The sequence below is a fragment of the Archocentrus centrarchus genome, chromosome 2 (genome assembly GCF_007364275.1).
Source record: "Archocentrus centrarchus isolate MPI-CPG fArcCen1 chromosome 2, fArcCen1, whole genome shotgun sequence".
Taxonomy (NCBI): domain Eukaryota; kingdom Metazoa; phylum Chordata; class Actinopteri; order Cichliformes; family Cichlidae; genus Archocentrus; species Archocentrus centrarchus.
In genome coordinates this window covers 7,337,212-7,351,896 of record NC_044347.1, presented here as the reverse complement: position 1 = coordinate 7,351,896, position 14,685 = coordinate 7,337,212, and the positions used below count along the sequence as shown (strand labels likewise).

At 43.9% G+C, this 14,685-nt stretch overlaps 1 protein-coding gene across 1 annotated transcript in view; it reads right to left on the bottom strand.

Moving 5' to 3' along the window:
* The window catches only part of LOC115798502 (uncharacterized), a 248,798-nt gene that overhangs the window by 164,919 nt on the left and 69,194 nt on the right, over window positions 1–14,685 (bottom strand). Inside the window, exon 5 of the mRNA XM_030755366.1 lies at window positions 12,561–12,734. Within this exon, the coding sequence (XP_030611226.1) occupies window positions 12,561–12,734 (174 nt within the window). The remainder of the gene's footprint in view (window positions 1–12,560; window positions 12,735–14,685) is intronic.

Here is a 14,685-nt window from a genome sequence, read left to right as displayed (position 1 = left end):
GATGAGAACATTGCATCTTCATGATCTACAGTTTGTTCGATCGCTGAGAGTCTACTTTGGGATCTTGTGACCGGTGTCTGAAATGACTCTGGCTCAGTGTCATTTGGGAGTCTCACTAGATAGCCAATTTGGTAATAAGTGGTTGCGGTGTACGGTTTTTTCTACCCCCGGTCCCTTCTCAGGTTTTACTCTGTAGACTGGTAGGTTTGGGAATTTCTCCACCACAACATATGGTGTGGGTCACCATTTACTTTTCAACTTGTGTTTGCCAGGAACACCAAAGTTTTTCAGTATTACTCGGTCTCCTTTTCCCAGAGTCTGCTCTTTCACATATTTATCATGAGCTTTCTTGTTTCTCTGATGACTCTTGTCAGAAGCTTCCGTTGCAAGATGGTTTGCTTGATGCAGCTCAGATTTTCAGCTTAGTCACATACTTGTGATATGACAAACTCTTTTGATTCTCATCTACTGCACCAAAACAGATGTCCACGGGTAGACGTGCCTCTCTGCCGAACAATAGCAGGTAGGACAAGTATGCTATTGCTTAGTTTTGAGTGCAATTGTAAGCATGCACCAAGTGACTGATCCTCTGACTCCATTTCTGCTTTTGCTTTGGATCTAGGGTTCCAAGCATAGACAGAAGCGTACGGTTAAACCTCTCTGGTTGTGGATCTCCTTGAGGATGGCAAGGAGTTGTCTCAGATTTCCGAATCCCCAACATTTTAAGAAGATCTTGAATGAGTTTGCTCTCAAAATCCCAACCTTGATCAGAATGTATCTGTGTGGTAAGTCCATAGTGCACAAAGTTTTTCTGTGGATGCCCATTGATCTTTGGCAGAAAAAGCTTGGACATAGCTGGCAAAATGATCGGTCACCACAAGGATGTTGGCATACCCCTGGGAATCTTGTTCCAAGGATAGAAAGTCTATGCATACCAGATCCAGTGGCCCACTACTGGTAATCTGGTTTAATGGTGCAGCTCTTTGGGGCTGAGCTTTACGTGTTATACATCTACCACAGTTTCTTATGTACTGCTCTACTTCTGCACACATTCTGGGCCAGTAGAATCGATCCCGTATAGGTTCAACAGTCTTGTCCACTCCTAGATGACCGGACTCATCGTGAAGCGACTTCAGAACCATGGCAACATGCTCCCTTGGCAACACTAGCTGATATACCTCATTACCAGGTTGCCTCTGCACCTTTCTGTAAAGCAAGTCATCTCAGATCACCAAATTATTGGCTTCTCTCTGAAGCAGTGTGGCTTCTGAGTTGGCCTCCTTGTCTGGTGAAAACAGGAATTCTCCATTCACAGATTTCTTTACTGAAGCAATCACTGGATCATTATCTTGTGCTTTGATAAGTTCTGCCTTACTTATCTGGGTCAAAGCACCGTAGTCCAATCAAGTGGGGAAAACAAAACATTCTGGGAGTGCCTCAGGGGAAACCCCTAATGACTCAGCATATCGGTCTCTGGAGCTTGAAATAGGCGACTGGACTTCTTTTTGTTTCTTGAAGACGTTTCACCTCTCATCCGAAAGGCTTCTTCAGTTCTCAACCAAAAGGTGGAGAGACCCAGGTATTTAAACCCCTGTGGGCGTAGTCCCCTGGAGGTGGTTATGACCCTCTATTGATCATGTGCGTGAACACATGTGCCCAGGTGTGAAGGGGGCGTGGGTCATATTTAATCAGTGGTTTCAGTTGAAACCAATTTAGGACTCCGCTCCATTGTTTCCTGTGGCCTATTGAGGTCACTGGAACAAAGGTGTGAATGGGGGGTGAGACGTCTGGGAAGGGAGCTCAGGACAGCACTGTAAGCGGGGGAAAGTTGGTGACGTAATCCACCTCCTCTGTTCAATGATGGTTGTTCACAGTGGACATAGATGGCTTCTTTCACTCCTCTTTCAAACCTCTTTCAAACCATCTGTTTTCTCCAGAGACTACTATGACCTGGATGACTGAGAATCTACACAGACTCAGCATATCCAATGTTCCCTCCTGCCGACTTTCTGCAGGAGATTTGCTTACAGAGGGCCTTGACACTGTCAAGGGGCAGTGTTTTCCACTCAGGGCTCTCAGATGGCAGTGAGTCAGCGTCAATATGGGTGCTTCCAGGTCTATACAGTAGAGTGAAATTGTAAGTTGAGAGGGCAGCAAACCAACGATGACAAGTGGCATTGAGTTTGGCTGTGGTCAGAATATACATGAGGGGATTATTATCGGTCCTCACCGTGAACTGAGCACCATACAGGTAATTGTGAAACTTGTCCACTACTGCCCATTTCAAAGCCATGAATTCAAGTTGGTGCATCAGGTAGTTCTTTTCAGAGGAACTGAGCTGTCGGCTAGCAAATGCCATGGGTCACAACCCTCCTGGATGTTATTGGTTGAGTACTGCGCCCAAACCATGGAGGCTGGCCTCTATGTGTAACACATAGGGTTTGGATGGATCGGCGAATGCCAGAACAGGTGCATTTGTGAGACAGTGTTTAATTTTCTGAAAAGCCTGTCTGCAAGAAGGACCTATCTCCAAAGGGTTCATTTACACTGTAATAGGTCTTTTCTGGGACTTTGGCAGTTTTCTTCTTTCTCTGAGTGGGTGGGTAACCTTTGCAGAGCTCGGTGAGTGGTCTGACCATAATAGAGTAGTTGGTTATAAAGCGACGGTAGTACCCAGGAATGACTGCAATGATGGAAGGTCAGTGGGTTGCTTCCAGCGAGCTACTGCTTCCACTTTGCTTGGGTCTGTGGCAATACCATTTTCAGACAGTATGTGTCCCACATATGTCACTTGAGGTCTGCAGAACTGACATTTATGTATTGACAACTTCAGCCCAGTCTCTTCCAATCTGTCAAGGACCTTGAACAGTCGTTCATGTTCTTCTAAGGTTTTTCCAAACACTATTAAATCATCCAAATACACTATGACCTCAAGCAAGTGCATGTCCCCAATGGCTTTTTCCATTACTCTCTGGAAGGTTGCCGGGTCCCCTGTTATCCCTTGGGGCATCCTCTCAAATTGGTAAAAGCGGTTTTTTCCTTGTCCTCTTCTGCCATTGGGATTTGATAATACCCGCTGCACAGATCCAGGACTGAAAACCATCTGCTTCCAGACAAACAGTCTGAGGCCTCGTCAGTTTGAGGAACGGTGTACTGATCAGGAATGGTTCTGTGGTTCAGTGTTCGGTAGTCCCACACATCCGCAACTTCCCTGTTTTCTTTCATGCCAATACAATTGGTGAAGCATAGGAACTCCTTGATTCCTTTATTACCCCTGCAGCCAGAAGTCCTTGAAGATGATGGTGTAAATCATCCAGATCAGCAGGGGCCACACGTCGAGACCGTTCTCTGAAGGGGTGTTGTCATTTAGCCGTATGTGATGGTGCACTCCTTTAGCCAATCCAACATATCATTCATCAGTTGAGAACACTTTACTTCTCTCTGCAAGTTTCTGTTTCAGCCTCTCTTTCCATTCAGCTGGTATTGAGGAATCCCCAAAGTCAAACAGTGAGGAGTCCAGCTGAGATGGAGCTCTTGTGTGTGGGCCAAGGATGTCAGTCACTATATCAGCCACATGCAGGTGTGCAACCACCATGCCCATTGGAATGGCAGTGTCTTTGAGGGACTCATTGCCCTTTGTCAAGAGTCTTGGAGAACAAAACAGTTGGTTGAACTAACTCACTTGGGGGAACAACATGTGAAGGGCATGTTCTGTGATCAGGATACTGTCTCCGATCGTGTGTGTTTCTTTGACTTTACAGACGGCTATGTGGCTTTTCCCACCTGGAATAACTAGTGGTCCAGGACCAGTCCACTTTACTTCAGCTACTGGAAAGTCATCATCTTTAGGCGACTCAGACTTAATGGTCAGTAAGGTCTGAGACTGCGAAACATTCACCTTGGTGGAGTGAACAGTTTTTTGGGCTCACATCTTTCTCAGTTTTGTGAACATTGGTGCCCACTAGAACAGGTATGGTATCTGAGCAACGAGGATCTGGGCACACCAAAGCAAGAACTGGGAAGCCTCCACCTTCCCTAGGGTCTTTTCAGGCAACTCCAACTCAATTTAGATGTAGTCTCGGTAGGGGTAGCTGGTCTCTGACTCACTTAGGCCCCAAATATATAAACCAGTGACAGGTTGGAGAGGTACATGAGGCAAGTACCTTGAACACTAACTGCCGAAAACTATTATCACCTGAGACCTCTGTCTAAAAGGGCAGTGCAGGTTATGTCATCCACCTTTACACAGGCAGTGGAGGGTGGCCCTAGAAGTCCTTCTGGGACACCAGCTGTCTGTACACTCACAGCGCTCTGGTTGACCCCTACATTTGTGGTGGTTTGTTCTTTTGCAGTACCAGAAGCTTTCTGCCTTGCTTTCAGTTTCCGTTGGGCATGTTATGTCAAAGAAGGAAGGAAAGACCTCAAACGCTATCGAATGCTGTTCACATGCCTGTGCTCTCGTGCAGTACATATTGAGTTACTCGATGATCTGTCAACTGATGCATTTCTTAATTCACTCTGTGCTTTCATTGCCCTACATGGAAATGTCCGTCAGTTGCTGTCGGACCAGGGCACTCACTTTGTTGGGGCAGGGCGAGAGTTTCTGGAAGCAGTTAAAGAAATAGACCAGGAAAGTCTGAAGCAACTTGGATGTGAATTCATTATGAACCCTCCCTCTGCCAGTCATATCAGTGGAGCCTGGGAGAAGCAAATTTGTACAATCAGGAGTGTGTTGTCCGCTATTCTGAATCAGTTTCCTAAACATTGGACTGTTCATCATTACGGACCTATCTTTATGAAGTGATGGCCATAGTGAACAGTTGACCCATCACCACACACCTACTCAACGATCCTACCAGACCTCAACCACTTACACCCAACCTTTTCTAGACGATGAAGTCATCCATAGTACTACCACCTCCTGGAGACTTTGTAAGGGAGGATCTGTATCTTTGCAAGAGATGGCGTAGAGTTCAATACCTGGCCAATGAGTTCTGGCACAGATGGAAAAAGGAATATTTGTTGGGTCTGCAGCAAAGGAAGAAATGGCAGAAAACAAGGAGAAATGCCAAGGTCAATGATGTAGTGATCATACAAGATGACACAGCACGCAGGTCACAATTGCTAAGACGGATGTTTACACAAAGTGCAGCAGTTGATCAGTGACTCTGCATTAGATTGCCATGGAAAGAGACTCAGTAAACAGGTGCACTTGGACAGACCTACTCATAAGAGTTACATTATTAGAGGCAGAACAGACCCACTCATAGATTCGTGATAGAAATCACAAGTGATTTGGTGGGAGTCTGGCTGCCATCAGAAGCAAAGGTCATATATTTTGGTTCATTATTTTAATCTTTGTTAAAAAAGGACAATAAATAGGTTGGTTTTTATTTAAAGGGTTCAATAATAAATAAGTAACAATGTTAAGTAAATTCATGTGGTTAAAGTTCATTTATCGGGTTAAAAAGGAGGACAGAACATAAAGGGAATTTATCTTTTGTTCCGCATGCCACATTGTTGTTCTGGGGACAAGATTGAGTGGTGGACTTAGAGAGCCACACAGAACGTTTGGCCTGACATGTCTGTAGGAGACTAGTCATAAGAAGATAAAGGGTGTTTCTTGTATAAGAAGAAGCTGTATAAATCATTTTTATTCCTCTGGAGTTAATGCGGCTAATGAGGTACAGTTTATTGTTTTATTTGTGTCTTTTATTTATGTAAATTCACTTTGTTTGCCGTGAGCTAATTTAGGTTTGTGTTTTCCTTTCTTAAGCCCCGTTTACACGATACCATTTCAAAATGAAAACGGCGTTGTTTTTATGCGTTTCAGCCTTGCGTTTACACAACAACGGTGTCGTTTTGATGCGTTTCGCCCTTCCGTTTACACGATAACGGAGTGAAAACGATGTGTTTCGGAAACGGGGTCCAGAGTGGAGCGTTTCAGAAATGCACCAGCTTGCGTTCTCATGTAAACGTTTGAAACCGGGGTGATTTGAAAACAGGTGACTCGCACATGCGCACTATGGTTGCGACGGCCACAGTTTTCCACGCATGCGCAAATTGATAAACAGTACTCGCAGATTCACGAGCGCTTCTTATGCTTTTCTTGTGTTTTTACCGTTTTGTAATTCAGCGTTGTGTGCACCAGTGATCAAACCTCTCACATTGGCCATTTTGTAAGTAATGAACAATTTGCCGCGCTTCCTACCGTGTCCCTCCACGCATGTGCGTCTTGCGTAAACAAGCTTTGCAAAGAGAAAACCAACGCCAACTTGTGGCCTGGCATGGGAACTACATCATTTCCATCGTTTCACGTCTCATCGTGTAAACACAGATTGTTTCTGAAACGCTATCGTGTAAACGGAAGGCTGAAACGCATCAAAATTACAGTTTCTAGTGGAACCGGCATCGTGGAAACGGGACCTTAGTTCTGACGGCGTTTTTGTGGCACTGTTAAGGCATGTAAAGACATGTGAGCCACAATAAATGTCTGTTGAAACCTAAAGAACAAAGTTGAGCCTTGATTGAACTCGAGAAGACTAATATTCTTTGTGCTCATTTTTTTGGCTGCAAACATTTTCGTCCCTGTTTGTTCACTTTCTTCAGTCCGATAGTTTCAGCAGTCTCCCTCCAGGAATTTGCTGACATTTGTGAGTCCTTATATTGATGCTTTGATTATTATTCCTGATTGTTATTGTCTCAGTGATTAAGTAGCCAGAAACGCACAAGGACTAAACAGGTTAATCACAATGTTGTGGGCTGCGTGGACAAGTAGTCACGTTTCTCCAGAGGTGCACGCCAGGTTACCTCGTAGGATCAGAGAGGTTTGTGTAGCTGCCTTGTGTGCACTTCTCAGGACTTGTTTTTTCCTGACTGAGAAGTGTTGCACATATTTTTCATCATCCACAACAAGACACTATCTGTGCTATCGTAGTCAAAGGAGTCAGTTAACAACAATGATTTTTCAATTTCAGTTTTCCTTATTTCATTCGTCTTCGTTAACTACAATAACCTTGATACGAACAAACTGTGCAGAAAACAGGTTTTCACCATGGTGAGCAACATCAACACTTTGTTCTTTGTATGTTTTTGCTTTTTGATCAGATCCATCAGCCAGTTTAGAAAAACACTGAAAGCATTTCAGTCCAGATTCAAGGCTCAGGAGCTGATTTAAAGAAATCTTTAAAATAAAGAAACTCAAAAAAGAAAATACTTTGAGCAGAAAAAACCTGCCACAATTTAGATTAGTGATGGGGAGTCCGACTCTTTTCAGAGAGCCGGCTTTTTATGCTTGGCTCCCAAAGAAGAGCCGGCTCTTTCGGCTCCCAAATGGCTCTTTAACTGTTAGCATTTGTAGGCTCATATTTTAGCGTAAATAAGCAAAATTGAATGGTTTGTGTGCTGAGAAGCCCTTTTGCCTTCAGTCTTTTTATAATAAAGTTTATAATTGCTTTATTTTTTGGATTCATCCTGTTAAAAAAAGACATTCTTTTGTTTAACATTTTAAATAAACTTTTAATGGAACACAGGACAAACAAACACACTGACTTTGCTTTGTGTTGCAGTAGGACGGGTTATAGTTGCAGTTTTGGGGAGGGCGGTGGATGCCGCAACAGTTGTTTGTTTGTTTGGGACCAGACTCACCAGGGTCAGTATGGAGACCTAGCTTGCCCTCTCTCGTCCAACTGCACTGAGGGATGGACAGTTCTTATGTTGGTGCAGGTTTGTGGTGGAACCTGCTCTAATTCTAATTTTCAATTTACAATGACGGCACTCCCGCGAGTGAGTTTTCGAATATGTTCAGGGGGTCAAATTTGAGGTCAAACTGGCAGAAAGAAAAATTAAAGCCGCAAACCCGCTCTGCTATTTCCAATTTCCTTATATTGCAGCCAAATGCTGCTTCTTTAACATGTATCACTCATATTCATGTCTTTTTGCACTTCTATCTATCTCCCCCTCTGCTTTAACATAATGGTTTAATCCCATGTCCCCTGTGTGATTGGCTGCATGGCGTGCCCATCAGTTCTGCCCCTGTCCTCAGGTTTGTGAGCAGAGCTAATGAGAAATGGTGGAGCCGGCTCTCATTCGATGGGAGTCGGCTCTTCTGATTCACTACCAAGCATCGGCTCTCAGAGCCGGCTTGTGACGGTTTTCATCTGCCTAGGGGTGCCAGCCAGGTATCTCTCCTGACATGTTAGATTTTTCTTTAACCCTCACAAAGGATGCAAAGCACAGCGACTTAACACCCTCTAACGTTGAATAAAACAAAACCCATTTGAAAGTACTTGTGCACACAATGAATATATTCAACACAGGGGAAAAACACACACACACACACACACACACACACACAAAACAATCATTTAACACAGGTAACACATTTCAACAGTTCCCACGTGTCCCACAGCTCGGCAGAGTCCTCCAGGTCATTCATTCACAAGAACAAAACCACAGCAAGATACACCCATTACCCCCAAATGTCTCTCAGTTTGTTTCAACAGAAAACCAAACAAAAATAGTCCACTCCGGGTTTTACTCAGTTCAGTTCAAAACAGATGCAAAAAAAGGCAAAAAAAAGATTCCACTCCGGGTTTTTATATTTTAGTTCAGTTCAAACAAAACGAATGGAAATCGCCAAAACAAAGATTCCACTCTGGGTTTTCCAACGACATACACAACAAAACAAGGAAGTACACCCCCGACTTCCTACAGGCAGCGTATGCCAGCTGCCGCTGTCAACAGTTCAAAAACAAAAGAAATCCAGCGCGTTTGACCAGCTGGGGACTTACGACACCAAGGCCCGTAAGAGAATGTCCAGTCCTGGGTCGTTCCCGTCAGTTGATCCTGTCTGTTCCTCGCCGATAAGGTCCGATCGCGAGGCTAAGCTACTCGCGGTGCCATTAAGCGAAGGCTAACTTTGCCGTGTGTTTGGCCGAGGTCGCGGATAACTCCCATCCACCTTCCATGCTCTCTCTCATCTACACTGAGCCCTGGCCCATAAGTAAAGCAGTATGGGCGGCGTTGGACGCTACAGTGCCAAATCTGTGTCATCCCATTGGTCAGCATCCAGAGGGTGTGTGGGTGAGTGAAAAAAACAAACAACACGGGTGGCCATAACTTAAGGGACAGCCATCTGGATGTTACACTCCTTCCCCCCTGAAAAAAGCTTATGGAGGCTTAATCAAGTCCCTAGCTGAGAGTCAGAGGATCCTAGGAAGTCCTCCTCGTCACTTTCTTCTTCAAAGATCTCCAGGACTTGCTTCCGTTGTTCTCTGTACACCTCACTCGCAGTGGGGTAACACTGCTTCAACTGGGCCACATTTACGATGCACAGGTCCTCACCGGAGTCCTCCAAAACTATCTCATAGTTCAGAGGTCCTATCCTCCGGGTGATCCTACATGGACCTTTCCATCGTGGGGCAAGTTTGGCTGAATAAGACAGGTCTGCTCGGGAACTGGCATGAGTTTGAAGCCAAACCCTGTCATGTATGGCAAAGTTTGCTTTTCTCAATTTTTTACCGTGGTGCTGCTTCATGTTTTTGTTTTTATGAGGAAATGGTTCCTTGAGATAGAGTCCAAGCATTTCCCAAGCCCTACTGACCAGAGTTTGTTGGAGTCTCCCACATGGATTACAGACTTCCAGTTTGTGGAGCTGGCACACTTTACAGCCTTGCACATAGTTCCACACATCCCAACTCATCCTTGGCCACCACACAAATGCCTGTAGATGTTTATATGTTTTGTGTCTTTCAGCATGGCCAGACAAGGGGTTGTCGTGGTAGTGGTGGAGTAGCTGTTGGCGGAGAGAGGATGGAATGTAGACCTGATATACTGTTTTACATGGTAGGCAGGTTACTCTGTAGACCTTGTCTTTCACAATGGTGTATTTGGTTGTGGGGCTCACAATGACATCTCCGGTTTCCCTGATTTGGTTGTAGAGGCTTTGTATTTCAGGGTCCTCCTCTTGTCCCTTCCGGATATCTTCAGCTGTGATTGAGAGGTGATTGGCCATGTCCTTCTTTGGGTGCGTGGACAAAGACGTAAGTTGCGAACGTGGATAGCCATTTGGTTCAACAAGCAATACAACAGCGCAGGTGAGTGGCTGAAGGTGTTCTACTGAAATTTAGGTAGGTCCTGCAGGTGGTGGAGTTTGTTCTTGAGCTGCTTGATGGGGGTTTCATTTATTCTTGCCTGGCCTCCACTGTGGATAGGAAGTTGGTGGATGGCATCCCTTGCAGTGCCAGCACGATATCAGCGTGGGTCTGGGCTAGTTCAGTACACCATCCCCCACAGTGGATTGCAACCTGGGCCGTCCTGCAGTCCCCAGATGCATCTCCAGGCCAGTCCTCCGGACAAGTTTGCACATATGCATTTCTCATTTCAGTGTTTGATCTAACGGTGGGCATGCCTTCTCCCATCAAGGGTATGGTGCTCTTGGAGTAAGCAACCTTCTCCTTTAGCTGTTTCATCCTCCAATCCAGAGAAGCTTCAAATTGTGTCCTCAAATATTCCAGTTATTTATCGACATGTCTGAATATTTGTTGTTGCTGGTCCTGGATTAGGCTGATCAGTTCTTTATACTTTTGTTCCACGGTCTCTTTCAGCTCCTTCTGGTGGAGACGTTGGGCATCCATTACCCTCTGTATTTGCTCCAGAATGGTCTGTGTGTTATGCACAGGGGAGGAAGACCCAGTCAGTGGTATTGCGTCCACTTTTCCATATCCAGAGATAAAACTCCAGGGATGTAGTGGAGCAGCAAGGTCAGTGACACCAGTAGGCCCCAGGTCCAAAAGAGGATATGTTGTGTGAGGGAAGTCCTGTACATGGGTAGATTTTTCTGATACTTCCTCTAGTCCCAGGAGTGACTCACAGTTGGTAGCCATTTTGAATCCTGTGTTTGTATAGAATAAACGTGGTTTTATCCTCAAAGTATGTTTCTCCATTGGTTTGTTTCTTCTTTTTTCCTTTTTAATTTTTAGTGCACTAATTGACAAGTTGTTCTATTCCATGCTAGTCAGTGTTATTAGGGTCCCATCTGGGGTGCCACTTTTTTATGGGACAATTTTCATTTGCCTAGGGGTGCCAGCCAGGTATCCCTCCTGACATGTTAGATTTTTCTTTAACCCTCACAAAGGATGCAAAGCACAGTGACACCCTCTAACATTGAATAAAACAAAACCCATTTGAAAGTACTTGTGCACACAATGAATATATTCAACACAGGGGAAAAACACACACACACAAAATAATCATTTAACACAGGTAACACAGGTCAACAGTTCCCACATATCCCACAGCTTGGCAGAGTCCTCCAGGTCTGTGATGACCCACTCTGCCCTGTTTTGGCCTGCTTGTGTGGCAGGTCTCCTGAAATCAGTGGAGGGCTGGAGTGGCTTGTTTGCTGATTAGTGACACTGGCAACACCTGGACCCATTGTGTGTCAGTGCTATATAAGTTCCCACAGATTAGTTGTTTGCGGGCTCTCCTCCTTGAGACATTACTTTGGCATTTGGTTTGGGTTCTTGCACGTCACAACATTGCATACACTATTTTTTCACTCATGCACCCACTGACACTACTGATTGTACTGACTACACATATCATGTTTAGTTTGAGTTCTGCTCCTGTTTGTTTAATTTAGAATAAAAAACATTTTTATCAACATTGCTTTTTTGTCATGGCCGTGCAGCCCAGTTCGTGACAAGATCATTCATTCATTCACAAGAACAAAACCAAAGCAAAATATACCCATTCCCCCCAATGTCTCATAGTTTGTTTCAACAGAAAACCAAACAAAGGAAGTCCACTCCGGGTTGTACTCAGTTCTAGTTCATAAGCAAAAAGGGGATAAACAAACCAAATCCACTTCGGGTTATATCTCAGTTCAGCTCAGTTCAAAACGGATGCAAAAGAGGGCAAAAGAAAGATTCCACTCTGGGTTTTCCAACGACATACACAACAAAACAAGGAAGTACACTCCCGACTTCCTACAGACAGCGTATGCCAGCTGCCGCTGTCAACAGTTCAAAAACAAAGGAAATCCAGCGCGTTTTTGACCAGCTGAAGACTTACGACACCAAGGCCTTTAGGAGAATGTCCAGTCCTGGGTCATTCCCATCAGTTGATCCTGGCTGTTTCTCGCCAATAAAGTCCAGTCGCGAGGCTAATTTACTCGCGGTGCCACTAAGCGAAGGCTAACTTTGCCGTGTGTTTGGCCGAGGTCGCGGATAACTCCCATCCGTCTTCCATGCTCTCCCCCATCTACACTGAGCCCTGGCCCATAAGTAAAGTAGTATGGGCGGCGTTGGACGCTACAGTGCCAAATCTGTGTCATCCCATTGGTCAGCATCCAGAGGGTGCGTGGGTGAGTGAAAAAACAAACAACACGAGTGGCCATAACTTAAGGGACAGCCAGCTGGCTGTTACAGGCTCTTATGCGAACGACACATCACTAGTTTAGATAATTTGACCAAACACAGCAGACACAGTCCTGCATCAGTTAGACACTAATGGAAACCAGATTTTAGTCATCTGTTGAACATTTGAAGAATGCTGACCTGAGTGTTTCCAGTTTACAATGTGGATTCTCCAGTCCAGAAGATAAAGCTTTCACTCCTGAGTCCTTCAGGTGATTGTTACTCTGGTCCAGCTCTCTCAGGCTAGAGGTTTGGGAGCTGAGAACTGAGGACAGAGTTTCACAGCTTCTCTTTGAGAGGTCACAGAGACTCAGTCTGAAAAAACAATAATAAAAAAACAATTAGTGAAGGATTAGTGTTCTTCAGTAACATTTATTTATTTTATAATTTAATTGGAGCTCTACTAGTGGGTTGATCAATCCTAAACTGATAGTTGATATCAATGATGGTATTGGTATCAGATCAATACTGGAGTGATAGAATTGATTCTACATTCAATAGTGCATTGCTCCTGTTTCATCAAAAATTCAACATTTATGCAAATACCATTCCTGGCATACTTTGCTCCTCATCCTCTGCTCTTCTGTGATTTGTTTCTGTGCCATCTTGTGACTGAGCAGCACTGAGCATACACATGTAGACTGCAGTAAGTGGAAAAAGAGCATCCTGTGGAGATATTTTACAGCTGTAAATGAAAAGACTGAAAACTGCAATGTATGTATGAAGGATATTATTTCCTGTGGCAACACCACAAATTAATGTAATATTAATATAAACACATTTATAATTATAAAAAGAAGGAAACACAACCGCCCTGTATGAGTCTCGGGTCACTGTAAACAAGTCGGAGAACTACGTCCTCACAGCAGATTGTACCTGCATGGCAGCGTGAGTACTTCGTCAAATTGCTTTTCTAGCTTGCTAAGAGTTTTCTGGCTGCAGATATTATTGATTTATAATCAATATGTGATTAAATATTAATTTAAAAATCAGGACTCTCTGAGTCCAGCGATGCCTCACCTGTAAATAATGTCGAATGAAGTGGGTTGAGGTTGAGATCTTGGTTATACGATGACCTGTGCCTGATACTATGTGGACAATCATAATTCTGATTTATATAAAAATAATAGAGTGATCATGGAATGTAACAAATAATCTGTATGATTTCTACTTAAAATTAATAAGAGTGTGTGTAACACAGAAATGATTCAAGCACAGCATGTTAAGTTGTGAAATCTTGGAGAGCACTGAGCAGGGTAAAATGAGGAACTGAAACCTGTTGCCTAGGAATAAGAAGGAACAGAGGGGAAAAACAAGTTATGAATAGTCTTAACTGGAAAGTACCAAACAAGCCATGTATTACGAGAAATGAAGTAATGGCTAAAGTTCAATACCATAATTGGACATAGGCAGTGGAGTGATAATTTGTCATGATGATGTTTTTAAAACTAGGATGTGTCTTAGACTTAACATATATAAAGAGACGCACGGAGACATCGTACGAGATTCTGCGGAGCCCTTCCCAGCACTAAGACAGGTCTGCACCTTGGACCAAGCCAACCCAGATGTGGACATTTAATTGACTTCAAACTGTCTTTTTGAGAACTCTCCCTGTATTGTCAGATGAAGATTGGAAGTACCTAAGCTGTTGGATTTCTAAAAGGACATCCGAAGAACAGTAAGGATTATAACGGAAGGACAGTCAACTGAAGGAGGATAATATCTCTCTTTTGGACTTCTCCTTTTTTCCCCAACTTCACTGAAGCAGTAACGGACTACACTTTGGGTGTGGTCGCTTCTGGCCAGGCACCAACTTGAAGTCTTTTCTTCCAAAAAGGATTTTAAATGATGGACTGTTTCAAGCCCCTTCATCATCAACCCAGCTCATAAGTATTTTCTCCGTTTAAGAAATGTGATTGATTTGCAATAATCTTGAGATCTGATATTTAGGAGTGATTACTGCATGTTGAGTTTTAATTAAGGATTGATTCAGAGCTAAATGCAAACTGCTTGAGCTAAAAACCTGCAAATAAAATTTGACTCTAAAAGGTCAGTGAAATTCGTTGAGAATTTATTTCCTTTTTTAACGGTACACTTAATGTCCATGAATAGTAAAAGCTAGGCAAGTCAAGCTATAACATCGGGTTCTGTTTTGGACACACTAGTCTCCAGTAATCCACTTCAACTCAACTATGTCCCTTGGGCTTATTTTTCCTAGCCGATAAAAGGATCTGGTCGATACCAAGTGCACTGATCAAGGGGGCTG